At 41.8% G+C, this 23400-nt stretch overlaps 1 protein-coding gene across 2 annotated transcripts in view; it reads right to left on the bottom strand.

Annotated features, from left to right (window-relative positions):
* sptbn4b (spectrin, beta, non-erythrocytic 4b) overlaps positions 1-23400 on the bottom strand; it is a 120026-nt gene that overhangs the window by 59754 nt on the left and 36872 nt on the right. For both annotated transcript variants that reach the window (XM_087851208.1, XM_087851210.1), the window contains exons 19-24: positions 19630-19870; positions 19215-19373; positions 18222-18352; positions 17912-18137; positions 12644-12846; positions 9524-9614 (exon numbers count right to left, since the gene is read on the bottom strand). In XM_087851208.1, coding sequence (XP_087707334.1) covers positions 9524-9614; positions 12644-12846; positions 17912-18137; positions 18222-18352; positions 19215-19373; positions 19630-19870 — 1051 coding nt within the window. The remainder of the gene's footprint in view (positions 1-9523; positions 9615-12643; positions 12847-17911; positions 18138-18221; positions 18353-19214; positions 19374-19629; positions 19871-23400) is intronic.

Raw genomic sequence — 23400 nt, 5'->3', positions numbered from 1 at the left:
GAGGTGACCAAATACTTATTTTCCACCCTGATTTACGAATAAATTCTTTACAAATCCTACCATGTGAATTCATGGATTTTTTTTTCACATTCTGTCTCTCACAGTTGAAGTGTACCTCTGGTGCAAATTACTGACCTCTGTCATCATTTTAAGTGGGGGAACTTGCACAATCGGTGGCTGACTAAATACTTTTTTGCCCCACTGTATATATATATTAGGGGTGCAACGATACTCGTATCGATATCGAACCGTTCGATACAGTGCTTTCGGTTCGGTACGCATATGTATCGAACGATACAACATTTTTAATTTATTTTATCAACTTTCCTTCTGACGATGCTGTCTGTGTTGAGCGCTCAGTGGATCTGCGCTCGACAGTGCAGCCTAGGCGGAGTAGTCGAACACAGATTCACTGAGCGCAGGGCAAGCTAGCTAGACAGAAGTTAAGCTCGTTGCAACATGGCAAATTGAACCTCCCCCACCCTCATTCAGATCTGGCGTTTGGAACTATTTTGGTTTTCATGTGACGTATGACCCTGAAGGTAAGCACGTCATGGACAAAAGTAAAACAGTATGTTGGATGTGCCAGCAATGCTCAATTGGTGGGAACTAGTGTGTTAGCGCAGTTAGCTCGTTAATGTGTTGACGTCTTCCAGCCCCACTCATGAGGCGATCCGCGGTAGCTCGTTAACGGAGATTTGCCGTGTTGTGACCTTAACGTCATTTCAGATTAACGCTGACAGCACTAGTGGGAACACAACAAATATGACTGCACATTTACTCCGACATCATCCTAGTGCAAAGACAAGTGGAAGCAGACAAAAACAAGCACGCATGCTACAAACTTTACCCGAGTCATTTAGACAGCCGTTAGCACATGATTCTCCTTATGGGGACCTGATATGTTTAATATGCTGCTGAGAATATAGCCCAGAAGAAGCCTATAGTATAGCTTTTATTTTGGAAAGAGACATTTCTCCATAATAAACTCTCTTTTCCAAAGATGAGTGATTCCTCAATCAGATACAGGGCTCGCAAAATCGCTAGCCCGACGTCCTGGGGCTTTTTTCCAGTCGGGCTACCAAAATCTATCTCTGCCCTGCCCGTCGGCCTATCGTAGGAAGGAAAAATATATGTCAATGCTTTTGCATTCTTTCGGAAATGTAGCTGGGTAATTATGTCATTGGCATCGGCCACTGTCAATATGTGACATACTGAAATCGCGTTTGAATTTGCGCTTGTTTTTTGCTTTCACTTTGCAATCGCGTGAACTGTGTATAGAAAGCGACAGTACTGATTGGTGAGTGATGATAATTTGCGCACCAATTCCTCTGACATCGTCTTATCAATCGTTAGCTTACTATGCAAACATGACAAGTGAAATCTCCTGCAGCTTAAACATGTGAGAGGTTGATCGCGCAGAGAATCGCTGAGCGTTATGTTAGTGCGTGTGTAAAAGCAGCAGGATATATATTTTAGTTCTGCTGAGCCAAATAAGACAGGTCAGGGTGAAGAAGTGACAAAACGGAAAGGTTATGACAAATCAGACTATAAGGCAAAAAGAAAGTGCAGCTTTATGGTTTCATGGACAAAAGAATTTCTGTGGCTGCAATATGACGAGCTAAATAACCAGGGCTGCACATAAGTGGTCCGCAGGTGCGTATTCGCTGTCAAAATAAAAACCCGCACAAGATAAGAAGTTGCAACGCGTGTTTGCGTACATAAGATTTTAAGGAAGAGGACAGACATTTGTTTAGAACTCTTAAAGATGTCGAAGAAGCTCCTTTAAGCAATTACTGTGATGTTCCTCCACCTCCAAAGAAATGTCAGAAGGAGTCCGAACCACAAAAGAAGCGCGTATTCTTGGAAAAGTGGTTGCAGGAGGTGAGCTGGCTTCAAACAAATGATGAACGCACAGAGATGTGGTGCAGAATGTGCCGTGAAAATTTAATAAATGACAAATTAATAAAAAGGCATGAACATTTTTTTTGTATCGAAAAAATATCGAACCGTGACACCAAAGTATCGAACCGAACCGTGAATTTTGTTGTATCGTTGCACCCCTAATATATATATATATATATATATATATATATATATATATATATATATATATATATATATATATATATATATATATTAGGGGTGCAACGATACTCGTATCGATATTGAACCGTTCGATACAGTACTTTCGGTTCGGTACGCATATGTATCGAACAATACAGCATTTTTAATTTATTTTATCAACTTTCCTTCTGACGGTGCTGTCTGTGTTGAGCGCTCAGTGGATCTGCGCTCGACAGTGCAGCCTAGGCGGAGTAGTCGAACACAGATTCACTGAGCGCAGGGCAAGCTAGCGAGACAGAAGTTAAGCTCTCCTTGCAACATGGCAAATTGAACCTCCCCCACCCTCATTCAGATCTGGCGTTTGGAACTATTTTGGTTTTCATGTGATGTATGACCCTGAAGGTAAGCGCGTCATGGACTAAAGTAAAACAGTATGTTGGATGTGCCAGCAATGTTTAATTACATGAGTGGGAACTAGTGTGTTAGCGCAGTTAGCTCGTTAACGTGTTGGCCGTCCAGCCCCGTGCACAGGGCAATCCGCGGTAGCTCGTTAAAGGAGATTTGCCGTGTTGTGGCGTTAACCTCGTTTCAGATTAAGGCTGACAGCACTAGTGGGAACACAATGAATATGACTGCACATTTATGCCGACATCATCCTAGTGCAAAGACAAGTGGAAGCAGACAAAAACAACAAGCACGCATGCTACAAACTTTAGCCGAGTCATTTAGACAGCCGTTAGCACATGATTCTCCTTATGGGGACCTGATATGTTTAATATGCTGCTGAGAATATAGCCCAGAAGAAGCCTATAGTATAGCTTTTATTTTGGAAAGAGACATTTCTCCATAATAAACTCTCTTTTCCAAAGATGAGTGATTCCTCAATCAGATACAGGGCTCGCAAAATCGCTAGCCCGACGTCCTGGGGCTTTTTTCCAGTCGGGCTACCAAAATCTATCTCTGCCCTGCCCGTCGGCCTATCGTAGGAAGGAAAAATATATGTCAATGCTTTTGCATTCTTTCGGAAATGTAGCTGGGTAATTATGTCATTGGCATCGGCCACTGTCAATATGTGACATATTGAAATCGCGTTTGAATTTGCGCTTGTTTTTTGCTTTCACTTTGCAATCGCGTGAACTGTGTATAGAGAGCGACAGCACTGATTGGTGAGTGATGATAATTTGCGCACCAATTCCTCTGACATCGTCTTATCAATCGTTAGCTTACTATGCAAACATGACAAGTGAAATCTCCTGCAGCTTAAACATGTGAGAGGTTGATCGCGCAGAGAATCGCTGAGCGTTATGTTAGTGCGTGTGTAAAAGCAGCAGGATATATATTTTAGTTCTGCTGAGCCAAATAAGACAGGTCAGGGTGAAGAAGTGACAAAACGGAAAGGTTATGACAAATCAGACTATAAGGCAAAAAGAAAGTGCAGCTTTATGGTTTCATGGACAAAAGAATTTCTGTGGCTGCAATATGACGAGCTAAATAACCAGGGCTGCACATAAGTGGTCCGCAGGTGCGCATTCGCTGTCAAAATAAAAACCCGCACAAGATAAGAAGTTGCAACGCGTGTTTGCGTACATAAGATTTTAAGGAAGAGGACAGACATTTGTTTAGAACTCTTAAAGATGTCGAAGAAGCTCCTTTAAGCAATTACTGTGATGTTCCTCCACCTCCAAAGAAATGTCAGAAGGAGTCCGAACCACAAAAGAAGCGCGTATTCTTGGAAAAGTGGTTGCAGGAGGTGAGCTGGCTTCAAACAAATGATGAACGCACAGAGATGTGGTGCAGAATGTGCCGTGAAAATTTAATAAATGACAAATTAATAAAAAGGCATGAACATTTTTTTTGTATCGAAAAAATATCGAACCGTGACACCAAAGTATCGAACCGAACCGAACCGTGAATTTTGTTGTATCGTTGCACCCCTAATATATATATATATATATATATTAGGGGTGCAACGATACTCGTATCGATATTGAACCGTTCGATACAGTACTTTCGGTTCGGTACGCATATGTATCGAACAATACAGCATTTTTAATTTATTTTATCAACTTTCCTTCTGACGGTGCTGTCTGTGTTGAGCGCTCAGTGGATCTGCGCTCGACAGTGCAGCCTAGGCGGAGTAGTCGAACACAGATTCACTGAGCGCAGGGCAAGCTAGCGAGACAGAAGTTAAGCTCTCCTTGCAACATGGCAAATTGAACCTCCCCCACCCTCATTCAGATCTGGCGTTTGGAACTATTTTGGTTTTCATGTGATGTATGACCCTGAAGGTAAGCACGTCATGGACAAAAGTAAAACAGTATGTTGGATGTGCCAGCAATGCTCAATTACATTGGTGGGAACTAGTGTGTTAGCGCAGTTAGCTCGTTAACGTGTTGGCCGTCCAGCCCCGTGCACAGGGCAATCCGCGGTAGCTCGTTAAAGGAGATTTGCCGTGTTGTGGCGTTAACCTCGTTTCAGATTAAGGCTGACAGCACTAGTGGGAACACAATGAATATGACTGCACATTTATGCCGACATCATCCTAGTGCAAAGACAAGTGGAAGCAGACAAAAACAACAAGCACGCATGCTACAAACTTTAGCCGAGTCATTTAGACAGCCGTTAGCACATGATTCTCCTTATGGGGACCTGATATGTTTAATATGCTGCTGAGAATATAGCCCAGAAGAAGCCTATAGTATAGCTTTTATTTTGGAAAGAGACATTTCTCCATAATAAACTCTCTTTTCCAAAGATGAGTGATTCCTCAATCAGATACAGGGCTCGCAAAATCGCAAGCCCGGGAAATTTCCTGGGCTAGCGATTTTTCCAGTCGGGCTGCCCTGCCCTGCCCGTCGGCCTATCGTAGGAAGGAAAAATATATGTCAATGCTTTTGCATTCTTTCGGAAATGTAGCTGGGTAATTATGTCATTGGCATCGGCCACTGTCAATATGTGACATATTGAAATCGCGTTTGAATTTGCGCTTGTTTTTTGCTTTCACTTTGCAATCGCGCGAACTGTGTATAGAAAGCGACAGTACTGATTGGTGAGTGATGATAATTTGCGCACCAATTCCTCTGACATCGTCTTATCAATCGTTAGCTTACTATGCAAACATGACAAGTGAAATCTCCCGCAGCAAGCTTAAACATGTGAGAGGTTGATCGCGCAGAGGATTGCTGAGCGTTATGTGAGTGCGTGTGTAAAAGCAGCAGGATATATATTTTAGTTCTGCTGAGCCAAATAAGACAGGTCAGGGTGAAGAAGTGACAGCCAAAGAAAAGCTTACTACAAAACGGAAAAGTTATGACAAATCAGACTATAAGGCAAAAAGAAAGTGCAGCTTTATGGTTTCATGGACAAACGAATTTCTGTGGCTGCAATATGACGAGCTAAATAACCAGGGCTGCACATAAGTGGTCCGCAGGTGCGCATTCGCTGTCAAAATAAAAAAACGCGCACAAGATAAGAAGTTGCAACGCGTGTTTGCATACATAAGATTTTCTGGAGGAGGACAGACATTTGTTTAGAACTCTTAAAGATGTCGAAGAAGCTCCTTTAAGCAATTACTGTGATGTTCCTCCACCTCCAAAGAAATGTCAGGAGTCCGAACCACAAAAGAAGCGCATATTCTCGGAAAAGTGGTTGCAGGAGGTGAGCTGGCTTTAAACAAATGATGAACGCACAGAGATGTGGTGCAGAATGTGCCGTGGAAATTTAATAAATGACAAATTAATAAAAAGGCATGAACATTTTTTGTATCGAAAAAATATCGAACCGTGACACCAAAGTATCGAACCGAACCGAACCGTGAATTTTTTGTATCGTTGCACCCCTAATATATATACACACATACATACATACATACATATGCTTTATTTTTAGTTTTTTTTTAATTACCTCTTCATCTGCTTTCAGCTGCACAAACTCAAGTCTCACATATCAGTGACAAACCACAGTTGTGCTGTTGGAGCATCCACAGCCTCTGTGTGAGTGCACTGCAACATCATGACATGAAGAACACTGGACACTTGAACCCGCTTTCAGTCTAACTTTAACTTTTTATTGCCAATATTCAAGTTGGCAAAATGTAACACTCAGAACATGGAGTCAACAAATAATACTAAAATGTTTAATTATTACTACATTACCTTTGACTAAAACTCTTGTTTGCGAGCAGCTTGTTGATCTTGATAAAGACGTGCTGCTTACTTGTGTAAAAACAGTGAAATATAAAAAGTGTTTACTAATTTGTACCAACGTGAGAGAGAAATGGATATGAAACCACTGAAACCAGAGTGGCTCAGAGAAGAGCTCGAGAGGATGTGGAGGGTGAAGGTAACGGTGGTCCCTGTGGTAATCGGAGCACTAGGTGCGGTGACTCCCAAGCTAGGCGAGTGGCTCCAGCAGATCCCGGGAATAACATCGGAGATCTCTGTCCAGAAGAGCGCAGTCCTGGGAACAGCTAAGATACTGCGCAGGACCCTCAAGCTCCCAGGCCTCTGGTAGAGGACCCGAGCTTACACACACATATATATATGTATGTATGTATGTATATATACACACACAATTTTACTGGAGCTGATGTTGGAACCATGTGACCATAGAAGTGTTTATAGGAGGGATTAATGCTAGAAGCTCTCTCCTGACTGGCCAATGCTGCTCAAAGATTCTGTCTGTCGTGATCTTCTTCCTTCTAAAGTTAACCCAACTTCTGTTGGTAATCCTATGTATTTCTTAAACTAAAAATATAGTGTTTCTCATTAGGCACCTATGCAGATCTGACTCTGCCCTGTCACAGCGTCAGCATAAACAAGGCTTTTGACACTCAGAGGTGTGATTCCTTTTCTGGGCTCGGCTACAGCTGTTGATGTCTTTTTTTTGCGCCATCACACATCCTAATGTGTCGATTCCTACATGCAATTACAAAATGCATTGCTTTGTTCGGGTTTGTTGCAAAATAAATCCCATTTTGTTGATGGCAGAAGACAACAGTGTCATTAAATGAAAAGACCCAATGAGTTCAGGGCTAATGCTAGTTCACTGCAGATATTCTATGAAAGACACCACAAAAGGCTCAAGATATCAGGAATGTCAAACTCAGTACTTTTCCTCCTCAGCATGCAAAAAGTCATCCAATCTAAAAGCCTATGTGACAAAGCAAAAGCACTGGCAGGCTTGAGGGCATTTACAGAGTAACTTAGCATGTGCTACATCTATCTTTATAGATACCCACTATATTTAGCCTGTCAGCCTCTGGGCATACACCTGCTCTTTACTGAGAACAGTTCAGGAAGGGAATCCAGGTGAAAAGCCACTGCATGATCTGTAACTCAGTGTACTTCTTTGGTCCCCTTTTGTCCTGAAGACATTGTTGGACTGTGGAAAAAGTGGAAGAGACAGGCTGATGGGAAACTCTAAAGATGCAAGAGGAGAAAAATCAGCTTCATTCTTTTCAGCTTTTTTTGGGCTGACGTTGACAACATGCAGCCACCATTTCCTGATACAGTGTCACATGTGCAAGTTCACTGAGGGGCCCACCATCACCACCCTGTAACACCATCTGTCCTGTAGCCCTGCTCCTTTCCATCTCCCCTTCATATCCAGGGCATTTCCAAAATATTCATCAGCCACAACCTCCTAGACTCTACAGGATCTTTTAATAATTGCACAAACTTCTGCACAAATTAAAAAAAAAGAGTATAAAGAAGTATAACAATTCTTTAAAGGAATATATTTTTATATGGTCATTTCATGTTGAACTGCTCTGTCCACAAATAAAGTGGTACATGGCTTTTGGGGCTGACAGTTGCTAGTAAGCACCTGGTATTATGGGTGATCCTATAAAGCGTTTACCAACCACTCCTAAATCAGTCAGTGGTTTTCTTTACAAGTCGGAGCAAAAGAGAGGTACTTTATTTAGTCTCTCACCTCAACGTTAGATGAGAAGAAAGGAAGTGCTGAAATTCACAGACGGTGAAATAGGTAAAAGCACAAAGAACAAAATCCAGGAACGCTCGCTAAAGATCGCGCGGTGCAAGTATGATCAAAGTTTGAATATAGGGGTGTCCTTCATCTACCCCACAGACCAGACCAAAGCATTCAGTATAAACTGCATATGTGATGCAATTTTGGATAAAACTATCTGATTTTGTTGTAAATGTGTCAGCCAGTGGATAGAGAGCAGCAGTGAGTAACAGGAAGCACGAGGACGCAGCCTGGCCCGAACAGAAGAACACACCCTGCTAGCAGAGAGCTCAGGTTCCTACAGACTGACGCAGTGTCACTCATCCACTGTACACACACACCGACACACACTCAGCCTCCTTTTGCATGCTTTGTTTCTAGAGATATACATTCAAGACTTTATGTACACACATAAACAAGTCGTTGACACACACACACACACATGCACACGCACACTCATGTATACAGTGAGATACACTCTTCCTCCTTTGAATTAGTGATGAGGGACTGAGCTGCTGAATTATGCAGGAGACACAAAGAGAGAAAGTTGCTGAAACTACACATGGTTTTGGCCCAGAAAGAAGGAGGTGACTCCGCTGGGTGAGAGAGCAAAAACTGCAGGGGCGAGCAGAGGGGAGCCGTGTGCAGCGTAAACACACACGCACACACAGGCAGGAGGTGTGGACCATATCAATGATACTTTCCAACAATAGCAGTATGATTAAAGCGGGCATGCTCAGACTCCATTTGTATCTCCGCTTGCTGTTAGCATGTGTTTGCACAGCATAAAGCTGCACATAAAGGACATCTTGAGGAAGGTAACACCTCCCCCAAAAACAAAAATATTTAAATCATTCTTTTTAACCAGTTTTGCTAACCGAGGCTTCATTTGCTAGAGCATAAAATACATTTTTGACTATGAAATGGTGTGAAATAGCAGGAGAACACTTTGTTTTCTTTGATAAGCAGCACAAACTCCTTGTCTTTACTGTATGACGGCCATGTGCACAGTCAGCCCCCAAAGGCCCATTCTGAGCCAGCAAAATCTCTGCAGTAACTTGAAGAGATGTTTACTTTTGAATCTAAAGAAACTGATAAACAAACACAGACACTAAACTATATATTAATTGATCTTATGGCAGAAATATTCATATTTATATTCTGGAAATTCTCATATATTTAATTCATTTTTAGTCCCAAAGAATTCAAATTCTGTTAGAGAGCCATAATTATTAATCTCACAGAGAGCCTCTGAGAAAGCTGAGATTGTGCAGCGTGTTGGCAGGAGGTTTCTTCCTGTTAAAAGGAGAGTTTTTCCCACTGTGGCCACGTTCTCGCTCATACAGGGTGGTGTGATTTTTGGGGTTTTCCTCTCTATTAACGTAGGGCCTTATCTTACAACATTAAGCGCCTTGAGGCTCCTGTTGTGATTTGGCGCTATATAAATAAAGCTGAATTAAATTGAACTGCATTTTTAGCCTCTTACCTCATGACAGTCCTGGAGAAACCTCTGAAGTTCCCACTGGTCATTCAGTTTTTCCAGCCACTGCTGGGCCAGCCCTCTGTTCTTGTTTCCCCTGAAAAAGCAAAAGAAAAGGAGACTTCAATCAAAATAACTCTGATTTCATTTCAGTTGTTTAAATGTGTGTGTACATTAGAAGCATTAGGTAATTACATCAGATTTAGGCTCAGTCTTACGCATTAACTGAGTATGTGCACAACAATCTCTACGGTTGCTGTAGATTATAGAATATTTCACAAGTGTGATCAGTATCAGAGAGACATGGTAATGTTGCTAAAAGAGATCCATGTTTACTGCTGTTAACTGTAGATAAAGTCAAATATAATCACTTTATTTCTAACAAAAGCTAATGCAGTAAAATTAATTATTACGCGAGCTAAATAAAGACCATAAATCGCACTGTGCTTTGTTCATTTGTCTGTCTCCAGCAGAAAAACAACAACAACATATGCTTCTTCTCATTTCTATTGTGAGGATACACATAGAAATCTATAGCCACAAATAACCAGCCCCACCCCCCTCACACAACACGCCGCACAATCTCAGCTTTCACAGAGATTTCACGGACGGGTGTCAGTCCTGGACCAAACACACCACACTCTGCTTTCTGTCTTTTGTCTTGCTCTTGCTTTGATTTAAATCCTTTAGCTGCAATTATTCTTTGTATTATGTTAGCGCGGCAGTTTTTGCGCTACGGACCGGTTTATGTCCGACAATATTTTCACGGACCGGCCTTTAAGGTGTCACGGATAGGTACAACAAAATAAAACCAGTACCAGTACCAAAAAAAAGAAGATTTATTCATAACACACGTGAAAAGACCCAGGGAAACGAGTTAATGAGAAAAACAATTAAAAACAAACAAACAAAAAAGATAAAAACCCTGAAAACCATAAATTTCACACCCGAGCCTCAACTCTCACGGCCCGGTACCGGTCCGTGGCCCGGGGGTCACCGGGACCGCTGCTTTAGAACGTACAGCTGGGACTCCGTGTTTACTACAAGTAGCCTGAGGCCTCTTGACAAATAGCAGCTAACTTTTTCAAGTTACCAACTGCTTGAAGTGCTTTCCTGTTTATAATTTGAGATTACTGTTATATACACTATGTAAATATATAACCGGTATAGTTCAATACAGTAAAGCTACACACAAAAATCTTCCAACTTTCATTCATTCTAAATGTGTTCATAGACAGTGTTAGCTGCCAATGAGGGAATTTAAATGTTTTTATGCCTTTTTGATTAACATTAAACCTCATCAAGGTTATTATCGTTAACGAAAACTAACGAAATAACGAAAACTAGAAGTGAAAAAACATTTTCGTTAACGGATGGCAAGTACGTTAGTCGAGTCGTCTGTGTTGCTGCTCCGTCCACGCGCAGAATCATGTCAGGGAAAGTTGGAAGAAAGCGCCAGAGTCCAATTTGGGATTACTTTGAATATGACTGTGTTTTGGATAAAGCAAGTGTCTTGTAGTGGAAAGACACAAATTATGAGGGACATTCCTAAAGGGAAAAAAATCCCACAAACCTTAAAGTGCACTTGAAAAGCTCACACAAGAAGGCTAACCTAGCTTACCTTGAGAAGGTAAGGGAGCACACTCAACCCTCATCCCCAGAAAACAGAAGCTAACCCCAGGCAAGGCAGCGTGATGCATCCCGAGACAACAGGACGGGGATATCTACACAACTGTGTGAGTCAATTACCTTCAAAAAGTTTATCAATTCACTTGAACCAAAATTACGAACACCCGGTGCTGCGAGAGTTAATAGTCTCATTGGGGCCAAGATATACATTTTATAGTTGCCTGGTATCAATGGTTGTTCATTTGCCTTTATTTATCTATTTATTTAAAGAACCCATAGGTGGGAATGTGAGTTGTCTGTCTCTGCATGTTAGCCCTGCGACAGACAGGCGACCTGTCCAGGGTGCAGTATGGTAGCTGGAATAGCAACATACCCAAGGATAAGCAGAAGAGAATGACTGATATGATGAAACTGGGATTTTGTTACACTTAATTATTGCAAACACAACTAAAACTATAACTGAAACTAATCAAAACTAAACTGAAACTAAGGATTTTCAAAAAAATAAAAACTAAACTAAACCAGCAAACAATTGGTAAAAACTAATTAAAACTGATATAAAATTGAAAATCTGAAGTCAAAACTAAATAAAAATAAAAACTAATGAAAATTCATGAAACTGAATCACTGATCATCACCGTCCTCTGTTTCAGAGCTTCTAGTTACAAACTGTCATCAAAGATGTACGCGAACAGTCCCATAAAAATCTGAACACCTTCCTGATTTCAGTTCGGCTCTTCTCTGGCTCACGATCATCGTCCTGTACCTTTCTGTACCATTTTTCAACCTGGCTGCTATTTCTAGGTCACTGCTCCTGGAAGTCCTGTGCCAAGCTCGTGTCACGCTTCGGGTGAGTTGCATGATCAGGATTGTACTCATATTTTTTTTCACATTAATGAGATGTTGCAACCAGAATTTGTTCCCCAGGGTCAGACTGACCATGCACAGTTTCGCTGAGCATGTCAAAATGATCGTGTCATCATGTGCTGGCACACCACGCACAGAAAGTTTTCTTAAGGTCAGTAGTCTAAGCAGGAATTTCCAGATTTCCTTCTCCACGGCTCCCTCCTCCAGCTTTTTTGGAGGGATACTGAGGCGTATCCCATGCCATCTGGGTCTGCCCCAGGGCCTCCTACAAGCTGGACATGCCCTAACCACCTCAACTGGATCCTTCTGATGTGGACAGGCACCAGCTACCTCTAAGGCTCATCTCCACTGCTTGTATCCATCAACTCTTTCAATCTCTACCTATAACTCATGGCCATAGATGATGGTAGGAATGTAGATTGACCAGTAAACCAGCAGCTTCCTACCAGCTGCATCACACTGAATGAGTTGAAGGTTTTTACTCAATGGGAAATTTGGTCAAATTTAAATCAGATCAGGGCTTTGATTTTTTTAATAGACACCTTTCTGTCATTTTTTTAATCATACTTCAGACTATTAGCACTTACATTTATTTTCTCTATATTGTTTTGCATGTGCAGCACGTGGTACCTGTTGGCAAGAGTGTCGATGCGCTCCTTAATGCGTTCGGAGTAGATGTTGTTCTGGCTGATCAGACTTTCTCCTGCCTCGATTACAGCTTTGATCCTGTGCAGGTTCAGCTCCATGGTGGTGGTGAAGTCCTTGTGTTTCTTTATAGCTGCTTCCACTGTTTCCACTGTGGTGGGCAGCTCCACGTGAGCGAGCGCAGACTCCTAGAAGATAAAGACAGGAGAAGTCACATGATTTCTTTTTCTGGTTCAAGAACTAAAAGTTAAAGTGAAGGAGAAGAATAAATCTGATTGATACGAGTTAATATTGTTATTTTCAAATACTGATGGGTGGATTGCTGTTATTTGAATCCACATTCAAGTGTACATGCTTTTAGATAGTCAGCTGATCATACATTATCCATGTTTATCAGAAGGCTATTTTTGAGGATATCTGCGTTAGTGGTATGGTAACATATATATGACCAATCACAGCTCTGATTGGTCAACTGATTTTATAAAGGAAGATAAGAGTAAGAATTCATCTCTTTGTAGAATTATGAAGCAATAACACAAAAATAGGCTGAGAGCAACACAGAAGTTGGGGTGTGTGCAAAAGGAAACACGCAGTAGTTCAGCATTAAAAGTGCCACATGAATGTGTGTGTGCTTGAAGTACTTTAATCAGTAAGACTGCAATAAAAAAAGAACATGTTGGATTTACTTAATACAGTGGTTGCACACAGATGTTTCGCTTTGGCAGCAACACAAACAATTGAGTTCAATCAACACAAGTTAGTCATATTTAATCAACTCTGTGCAATTTGTGTTGATGAAACGTGATTGAAACATGTTTAGATGAAGTAAATTGAGCTCTTGGAATATTTTAATCCTTCACAATTTTCTCACTTTATTCCAACACTATTCAAGTTATTGATTAGTGTTGGAATAAATACTCGGTCACTTAAATACTACACGTTATCTTCATATTACATAATGTTCAACAAAGTCTACAGTGGTTAACATAACATTTTAATAGATTTACAGCAACTTCCACGTCATCTATCCTATTACTTTATCAAGGTTGGGCGGGCTTATCATACATGTGATAAGTCTATCATAGGGCTAATATGGGGCGATCGTGGCTCAAGAGTTGGTGAAATAACACCAGCGACATGAAGTGGGAAGGGCCGGAGATAAACTGTTATAAATTTTCAGGCGAGGACTTGAAGCGACCACCAATGAAAGGACAGAATACCGTGGACTGACATATGACCTAGTTGTAAATACATTATATTGTTACCTAGGCAACCAGGCCCTGGAATGTCCAGAAGCAACCGATAGTCAGCCTCAAAGCATTTACGCAGCGTTAGGGATGAATAGTATTTGCACAACCATAAAGGTCATCGTTCAAAAACAAAATGCTGTTGCTGTCGTGTGACTTTCATGTTTCATGTGGGGCGATCGTGGCTCAAGAGTTGGCAGGTCGTCTTGTAATCGGAAGGTTGCTGGTTCGAGCCCCGGCTCGGACAGTCTCGGTCGTTGTGTCCTTGGTCAAGACACTTAACCCGTTTCCTACTGGTGGTGGTCAGAGGGCCCGGTGGCGCCAGTGTCCGGCATCCTCGCCTCTGTCAGTGCGCCCCAGGGTGGCTGTGGCTACAATGTAGCTGCCATCACCTGTGCGTGAATGTGTGAGTGAATGTGTGGATAACTGGATGTGTAAAGCGCTTTGGGGTCCTTAGGGACTAGTAAAGCGCTACACAAATACAGGCCATTTAATACATAGAGATCAGAGAGTACCCACTGCAAACTAAAAACCTTCTTGCTGTGAGGCAATAATGCTAACCACTGCACCACAAAGCTGTCAATCTAGACTTAACAAAAGTAGGAAAGCTATGATTACAAGGCTTTTGATGCTGAGCGTGTGTTGTCTGCCTTTTATCCAGGGATTTTCCTGTGGTTTGAAATCTCCTGTGATCTTGTGGATTTCATGAGTCGAGGCAACTAACCACTCTTACTAGATTGTATCATGTGATCTCAACAAGAACAAATCAAGTTGTTGAATTTCATACAGATCCCACATGATTTAATTACGTTCACCATAGAAACAGGAAATTATTTTGTTCAAATTACAAGTTTGACTTCTGTAAATGTAACAACCAATTTCCTTTTTTTGGGGGTGTGGACAACATGACTATAATAATGTGTAACCTATTTGAACCCGGGTAGCAAAGGCGTGAAGCAAAGATGGCAACTGTATAAAAGAAGAAGTTCACCTCTTTTCTCAAACATATTCTGCTCCACAGCATGTTAGGTTACAGCATAAGACACAATTTAAATTTAGCCTAGTAACAAGTGACCATCTTTTGTAACACAGAAAACTCAGGGTCAACCTAGAAGTTACTTGGTTTACTTTGGTTTAGGGCTCATTAGTTTCACCTGTTTGTTTCCACCTGCATCTTCTCATATGTATTTTTTTTTGTATATACTTTATATATATAATCATGTCTGTTTTGTTTATTTGCATTGGTTAATAAAAGCACATATTTGACTTTACCTTTCTCTGCCTCGTGTTCTTTATCTAAATGTTTTGTTTGTTTTCTGTTATTTGAACATCTTTAGGTTTTGGTATAATAGTCAGAAACTGAAGCCTTTAAAATTGACTCTGCAGGAAAATGAGTCAAACAGAATAGAAGAATAGGCTCATTCACTGATAATGAAATTCTTATTTTAACAACTTAACGAGCCCATATTTAAACTCTACAATTTAAAAATGAACATCCTCTGAAATGGGTTGTACCATAAGCAGGAAGGACTATTCCTTAAAGTAATTACTTTGTTCTGTCAACAGTTTAAGAGCTGATTGAACAATTGCATTTTGTCTGCATCGACAGTAGTCTTCACATTCAGAGAAAATAAATCAAACAGGAATTAAACAGGGAGATGAAGACAGATCAATGGCCTGGAACATCTTTGATACTTATTGGAAAAAAAAATGCTGCTCTCTCTAAATCAACTCCTCCAGGCTAATAAGAAGAGCTGGTCCCTGATAAAGATTTGTTAGCAAACTGAAAGAGACGTCCCGGCCAACACACACATACGCGAGCAGACGTACACACACGGTCAGTGTCAGTTTTGCCTGTGACATTTCAGATCGGAAAAATTAAACCTTTTTACATGTAATACAGACACAAATGCTGACTGCAGAGCCAAAACTTCACCCGTACAACAGTTGAGGCTTTGAAAAAATATTTATAAAGCAATATGAGTATGATTATGATGTTTTAATACAGCACTTTAATACATTATAAAAACAAAAGCCCGGACATTATTTGGCCATCTGACAATTTCTAAATCTTCTTTTCTCATCACTTTAGAAACACTGATCAGGGTGGGAGGTGGTCATATCTTCTGTTCGAAGAAGGGCAGTCAATTAGAATCAAGCTGTGGTCTTAAAGGGGGCGGAGCTTGTTTCACACAGAGGTTGAACTGAGGGGCTTCAACAAGGACAATAAACCATGCAAAGCTACTCTAGCAGAATTTGAGTATAAAAATATGAAGCTGAAAATCAGTTGTCACTTTTATTTTGTTAATGCGCTGAAAAATAAAAGGCTGATTTTTGCAAACAAACGCGTGCTTTCTATTTGAAGAAAATCTAGCAAAGTAGAACGTGTATAATTGGCGCAGTCCTATAAATACCACGGTAACATCATATGGTGGTAACACAAAAACAGACATGAGCATCAGATGCCAACATCTCTTCCTCCTACACTTCATCAAGAAGCTAGAAAATACATATAGAGTTACTAGAAGCTGCTGCTCCAACACCCCATAACACAGACACACTGCAAGAAGACACCTGCTGACGCACACGTGCACACACACACACCCTCCCTCTCCTCTTTCTTTTGCTGGCCGAGCTTTAGGCCAACGCCCAGGCTAGCTGATGCTCTGCTGCAGCCACCAGGCATCATTAAATCTGTTTACAGAGACTTCAAGTTGTTTTGATGCAATAAAAAGTATAATAACAGAGTTTATTCATTATCATTTAGGCTGACTTAATGTCGTAGTAGTGGTAGACTATTTTCTCATCAGATGCTGACCTCAGTTCCAAGTTTAGTGTATAGTAACATGTGTCCATTTCAGCCAACTCTTTCTTTTTCTATTCCTGCTCCTTACTTTGGTTCACTGTTATAGACGCAGAGTAAGTAGGATTTATTTCTGCTGCTCAAAATAAGGATAAACAAATGACGGCATTAGCTGGGCTGCATATTCTTTTTCTTTACTGATTTTGTGTGAACTATAGAGCTCACTCTGGTCTTGTCACGGTCCTGGATTGGTGACCTGGTGTTTTGAGTTTTGTACTTTGATTTGTGATGTCATCATGGTTTATGACTGCTAGTGTTTTGGTTTCTGTTTTGTATTTCTATCTCTCTAGTTCTTCTTTGTTCTGTGACTTCCAGTTCTTAGGTTTTGTTCCTGTGGCCTCATGTTTAGTGTAGGTTTAGTTCCGTCTTCATATTTATTTTCTTGCGCCCCAGTCAGTCGTGTCTCATGTCGCAGTTTGTTTCTCCTGTCTCTGTGCTCCGTGTTCCCTCTATTCTATTGCCTCTGTGCCTGTCGTGTGTTTCCTGTTTTATTTTGATAGTCCCTGTCCTGTGTGCAGTGTGTCTGGTTTTGCTTCCCCTTGTCTCGTTAGCTCTAATTACTCCTTCTGTGTCTCTTTCCCTCGTTATCCCTCGGTGTATTTAAGCCCTGCTCTTTGCTGTGTTGTACCCTCACGGTGCTGTGGTTTTCCTCTGTGTTTATGGTACTGTTCAGGTTCTCTGTCTCCTGGTTTCCTAGTTTAGCTTTCTTGTATCACATATTAAAGTTTTATCCAGCAATAAAGCTGCCGCTTTTACTTTATCATTCAGTCTCAGAGTCCTATGTTTGGGTCCTGCATTCTGCCTGCCACACAGCACACCATGACAGGTCTGCCACCTTCTGAAGGAAAGATATCATGTCAAGGTAAATAAAAGCACAGCGAATATGATTCGCTCCCTCTGTAGCAGCAGTCTTGAAAGGCTCGCCTAAAAGCTGCAGTGTAGAAGCATCGTCTAGGCTTTCTGTCATTGGAGTACTTAAAGAAACTTCATCAAGAACATTGGTCTACTGTACATAAGGTAAATAGTGGAGATTTACTCTTACACAGGGTGTCAGTGCCATAAATAGATACCCAAATTTCAGGCCAATCCCACTAAAATTTCATTTTGCGCCACTGAGAGATGAAGTGACGCTGCCACACACACCTGGTTGTTGAGGAAGGATTCAGCCTGTTTGACGTCACGCAGAAATAGATGGAAAATGTGAGCCTGGACCAGAACTTCTCTCCTGCTTTCCCACATCTCCAGCAGCTTGTTCCAGCCGACATCGAGTTTCTGGAGCCACTGCTGCAGGGCGGCCTGTGGGAGAGGAGCCTCCTCGGACTCCAGGAGCTCATTCATGGCTTGCAGGCGCTCGTAGTCCTCTTCGTACCTGCGTGAACAGAGCGCTGCCCAGTTATTCTCTACACAGCCTGAAATAACATCACGTAATATATTGTAGAAAACATTCACCTACCGTCCAATCTCTTCCTTGAGAGCAGCGTGCTCGTTGATGAGCTTCTCTGCCTCCTCCAGATTGTTGGGCAGCTGCTCTGAGGCAGCGGCGGTCTGCGTCTGGACCAACCAGGTGAGGAAGGAGTCCAGGTCCTGACAAGACAGGGTAAGGAGCACGAATCACAATTCATTAATTATACATTAGTTCATACTCTGGAAGTTTGTGTAGACAGAAAAACTTTCTTTATGACCTCTACACGACATCCGCATACTGTTTGTGCTTCTTCACTCTTGCAATGTGGAATTAAGGACAGCGTGCTTTCAGATTACCAGCTGCTCTTTTGTTAATCCACTGCCATTAGGTAGCTGAAACTAATTAATTATTTTTATAGCACCCGCTTCTCCCCTGCCACTTTCTCAGTCTTCACAGTACCAGAAAATGGAGTCAGTTATTCCTTAATAATGACAGGTTGGCTGATAATTTAGCTTGAGGTCCTTTGGCCCTATTTAACTTCTATTCTCTTTGAAACTTTTCAAGTTGGTTTCTTTATTGAGCCCTGCAACAACGCCCTCATTATTTATCTAAGAGTTTATAAACATGTTTGGGGTTTAATCGTTCATAAACATAATTTCAGATTTGATTAAAGAGTCAGCAACTGAAAGACAGGCTCTAGAATTTATATCTCTGTAGGATGTTGAAGATGGAGGTGCCAGGAGAAAAAGGGAGGATTGGTGTGACAGAAGAGGATGCTAGAGATAGGATGAGATGGAGGCAGATCATTTGCTGTGACGAACCCTAAAGGGGCAGCTGAAAGAATAAGAAATATGTGTACATGAAGTCTTACCACGGCCTTGGTCTTTGACAGTCTACCCTCCTGCTTGCTCCTTGCTTACATTTATAGCAACTTTGAATAAAGGTCAAGGTCATAGTGAGGATTGAACCTCACTTTTTGCTCGCTGATGAATTTCAGTAGCAAGTGGTGTTCAGAGTTAAACACTTCTTCCTTATTTGTACCTGTATGAAGCTCTGCAGCCTGCTAGCCACCATCAGTGAGTCCTCACATCCCTGCAGGGTCCGTTTGAGCTCCTCCCACTCCACACTGATGCCATCAAACTGCACAAGAACCTCCATTGCCCGAACCGGGTGAGCAGTGGCCAGATGCTCTGCCTCTTCCTGCATCACCAAAGAGAAATGCAATTATATGGTGCTTCTAGCCTACTGATACCTCAGAGTACTTAAAATCATATATATACTTTTATACCTGTTGTTTGGCTTCTTAAACTCACTTAGCCACTAAATTAAATCCCTGAAATACAAAAAAATCATCTCTACTTGTCTCCAGTTATGTGTAAAATATTACTTTAGGGATAGATTTCAATTCTACAGCTGAAAAACGTCATATAAATGTTTTTTTGTGTAAATGTCCTACCTGTAAGTGCAGTAGTTTGGGCTCCAGAACAGACAGGGCTCCCTCCATAGTAGAGAGGCGTCTCTGCAGGGCGAGGACCCCGCCCAAATCACTGCCCACATACTGGGTGGCGTCAATGGCTTTTCTCTTGTCCTGGATCTGGGACTTGATCTCGGCGCACTCCAGCAGGTAGTTCTGCAGACGTAACATCGAGTCCAGTTGATCTTTCTTCTGCTCGACCAGCTCCACGATGCTGTTCCACCTGGAGAGGTGTGACAGACGGCGCACAATAAGACTGCAAGTGCACTTCAGGAGAGGCGAGTGTTGTTGTTGTGTGGGGAAAAAAACGTGTGATTCACGCCTACCACTTGCTTTTTGTAAAAGATTTTTTTAGTTGTGGATATTTACTAAGTGTGTAACAGTTACACACTTAGTAAATATCCACGGTTTGATAAGATGACATCCTTAAATCTGGATGACATTTTTACCTAATAAGCAGCAAACATATCAACCACCGATAACATCAAGGTGAAGCGATTCAGATTCAGTCATCTTCGTGTTGATGACGTGACGCTGTTATCTTTGTAAGTCTATTTTTAACATTTCCTTTGTGTTACTCCCGACTTTGAAAGAACTCGTTGTTGTTTTGACCTGATATGACCTGCTCTGATTCACGTGAGACACTTGTTTGTGCTCCACTCTGCTGCGGCTTCGGCTCAGCCTCACACGTCGTCATCCAATATGTTCACCTGAATCTACTCCAGACCAACAGATCTCAGTACACACCCATTCAGCCAAGATACACGCGCACACACTCACGCACATGTAAACATATAAACACAAATCCTTGTGACCGTACTGAGGTAATGTCAGACAGAGCGCTCAGCAGGAAAACATCTCAGTGACCTCAGGGCTGGAAACCTGTTTTAAAAACGATCAGTGAAAATTTTCATTGAATAAATCTGTTATAGAACTGGAGTAGTTATAATAACCTGACTGAAAATTAGGTCACTAATACTGTTTTGATTCTGCCACGGTCTTATTTTTTCCTCCTTCTTCTTTCAGCTGCTCCTTTTATTCTTCATCCCAGTGGATCTGCTATGCTATCCCTAGCAATCTCCTCTCAAACCAAATCACTTCATGTCCTCCTTCACTGCATCCACGAATCTCCTCTGAGATCCTCCTATTCCTCCTGTCTGGCAACTCCACCTCCAACATCCTCTCTCCCTCTGATGTACTCATTTCTAATCCCGTCCATCCTGGTCAATCTCAGTGAAAATCCTGATATCTTTAATTCTGCCACGTCTAGCTTAGCCTCCTGTCTTTTAGTCAGTGCTACCATCCCCAAACCTTACACCGTAGCAGGTCTGTAAACCTTCCCTTTCCCTCTATCCTTCTGTCACAAATCACCCCTGACACACGACTCCACCCACTCCACCCACTCCACCCTGCCTGCACGCTGTTCGTCACACTGCATTGGCATTGATGTGTTTTTTAAATACCATATAATCAGTAGTAGTAGTAAAGGTAGTGGTAGTATTTATAAAATGTTATTAGCAAGTGTTAAATGTATGTTATGTTAAATATCAGTACTCTTGCTGACTCTTGTTTGGCTTTTTAACAATTTATAGATATATACCAAACTGTAGATATTACATCAGGAATCATTTTGAAAGACAGAGAGTAAAACTGAGTGAGCTGTAAGCACGATAAACGTCAGGAGATGAGACAACCGTGTGCTTTAGAGAGAAATACGCCTTGAATTTTCCCTCCTACTGTTATAGACGGATGTTCTTTGTGCCACTTAAGCTGGGTAGAGTCGCACTGTGTTTAATATCATCAAATTAAGTTAATATATTATGCATTTAGGCTTTTACTACTGGAACACAATTCTATTAACCAATACAAGAGAAGGCGGTGAATAAAGATGGCTGCTTGTATGTTTGTTTTTGAATTTGGGACTCTTGGCCAGCCCCGTCTTAAATGAGGAAGCCAACACAGATGGTCACCCCAAGACCGACTCTCCACGTGCCAAGGTCACCGGACTCACGAACACCCGGCTGTCACGGACTCTGCTGCCAGACATAACTGGTCAATGAAGCGGGCTGAGACGTTTAAGCAAAAAAACAAAAACGCAATCCTATCTCAGGATCGACGTGGACAGAGATCGGAGGGAGGATGGTTCCAAGTTGCTACGATGTAAGAGCTGCGTGTCGAATAACTACGATGAGAAGGCAGGTTCAACTCCCAAACACTGCAATTAAAAAAAGCTGTTAACAAACCCCACAACAATTCACACTCTTGGTGTTTCTCTTCTCTCCCTGTGTGTCAGCTGACTTCCCTCCACCTTCCTCTCCACCCACCTACTACGCCCCTCCCCCTGCCTCTGGAGACAGTCAGTAAAATCAGTTCGCAAGCTGCTCTCCACAAACATGTTTACGCTGTTAGAGCTCATTTTCTGAAGTTTGAACCTTTACTAATAAATATCGTTTGTCACATATGGCAGCGCTACATTACTACCATGTATGTTATGTACTACAGCAGCGGTCTCCAACCTTTTTTGCGCCACGGACCGGTTTAAGCCCGACAATATTTTCATGGACCGGCCTTTAAGGTGTCGCGGATAAATACAACAAAATAAAACTAGTACCAGTACCGAAATTTTTTTTTTTTATTCATAACACACGTGAAAAGACCCAGGAAAACCAAGTAAACGATAAAAACAATAACAAAATAACGCTGAAAACCGATAAAAACCCTGAAAACTATACATTTCACACCTGAACCTCAACTCTCGCGGCCCGGTACCAAACGACTCACGGACCGGTACCGGTCCGAGGCCCGGGGGTTGGGGACCGCTGTACTACAGTGCTGTACTTTCGCAACTGAGGCTGATTTAAATATAATGTATAATAGCATCACAAAATTCATCGACTTTGACCTTATTCCACTCAATCACATTTTATCTTATTTTTAAACGTACTCAGAGAAGTCACAGCACTCCAATCCAACCAATCAACAGCCGACACAGGAACTATATTAACTATATTACTAATCTAAGGTTCATCTGTGAGTTGGTAGGCACATCTCTCTATTTGTTACCGTGGTAAATGATGCAGCTGAGTCTACTTTCTTTTTACTGAATCTATAATGTGAATTCGCATGGCATTTGTTCATTGCTCTGGTGTTATGAGCAGATGTGCTGATGTGCTGGCACTAAGTTGTTAATGAAGCTGTGATGTGATACTGACCGTGCATTTTTAAATAGAACTTTCCAGCACTTTGAACAAAGTACTTTCTTATGTATGAAAACAGGCCTTGACTCACATTAGCTTGTGAGTCTCAACTCTTGAGCCACGATCGCCAAGAGTTGAGACTCACAAGCTAATTCGTCTTGTAATCGGAAGGTTGCCGGTTCGAGCCCCGGCTCGGACAGTCTCGGTCGTTGTGTCCTTGGGTGAGACACTTCACCTGTTGCCTACTGGTGGTGGTCAGAGGGCCCGGTGGCGCCAGTGTCCGGCAGCCTCGCCTCTGTCAGTGCGCTGTGGCTACAATGTAGCTGCCATCACCAGTGTGTGAATGTGTGTGTGAATGGGTGGATGACTGGATATGTAAAGCACTTTGGGGTCCTTAGGGACTAGTAAAGCGCTATACAAATACAGGCCATTTAGCAGTATTAGCATGATGATCAGCCGTGGTTGTGTTCCCAGTTTAGGATTTGAGTATTCAGTTACTAACAGATGGATCCAGCCAGTATTACTCATGGTAGCTGCAGTAATGGTTATAGTACTG

This window comes from Neolamprologus brichardi, chromosome 14 (assembly GCF_056152115.1).
Source record: "Neolamprologus brichardi isolate AB-2024 chromosome 14, ASM5615211v1, whole genome shotgun sequence".
NCBI classification, from domain to species: Eukaryota; Metazoa; Chordata; class Actinopteri; order Cichliformes; family Cichlidae; genus Neolamprologus; species Neolamprologus brichardi.
Note: the sequence above shows the minus strand (reverse complement) of the source record. Positions and strands in the feature narration are given on the sequence as shown.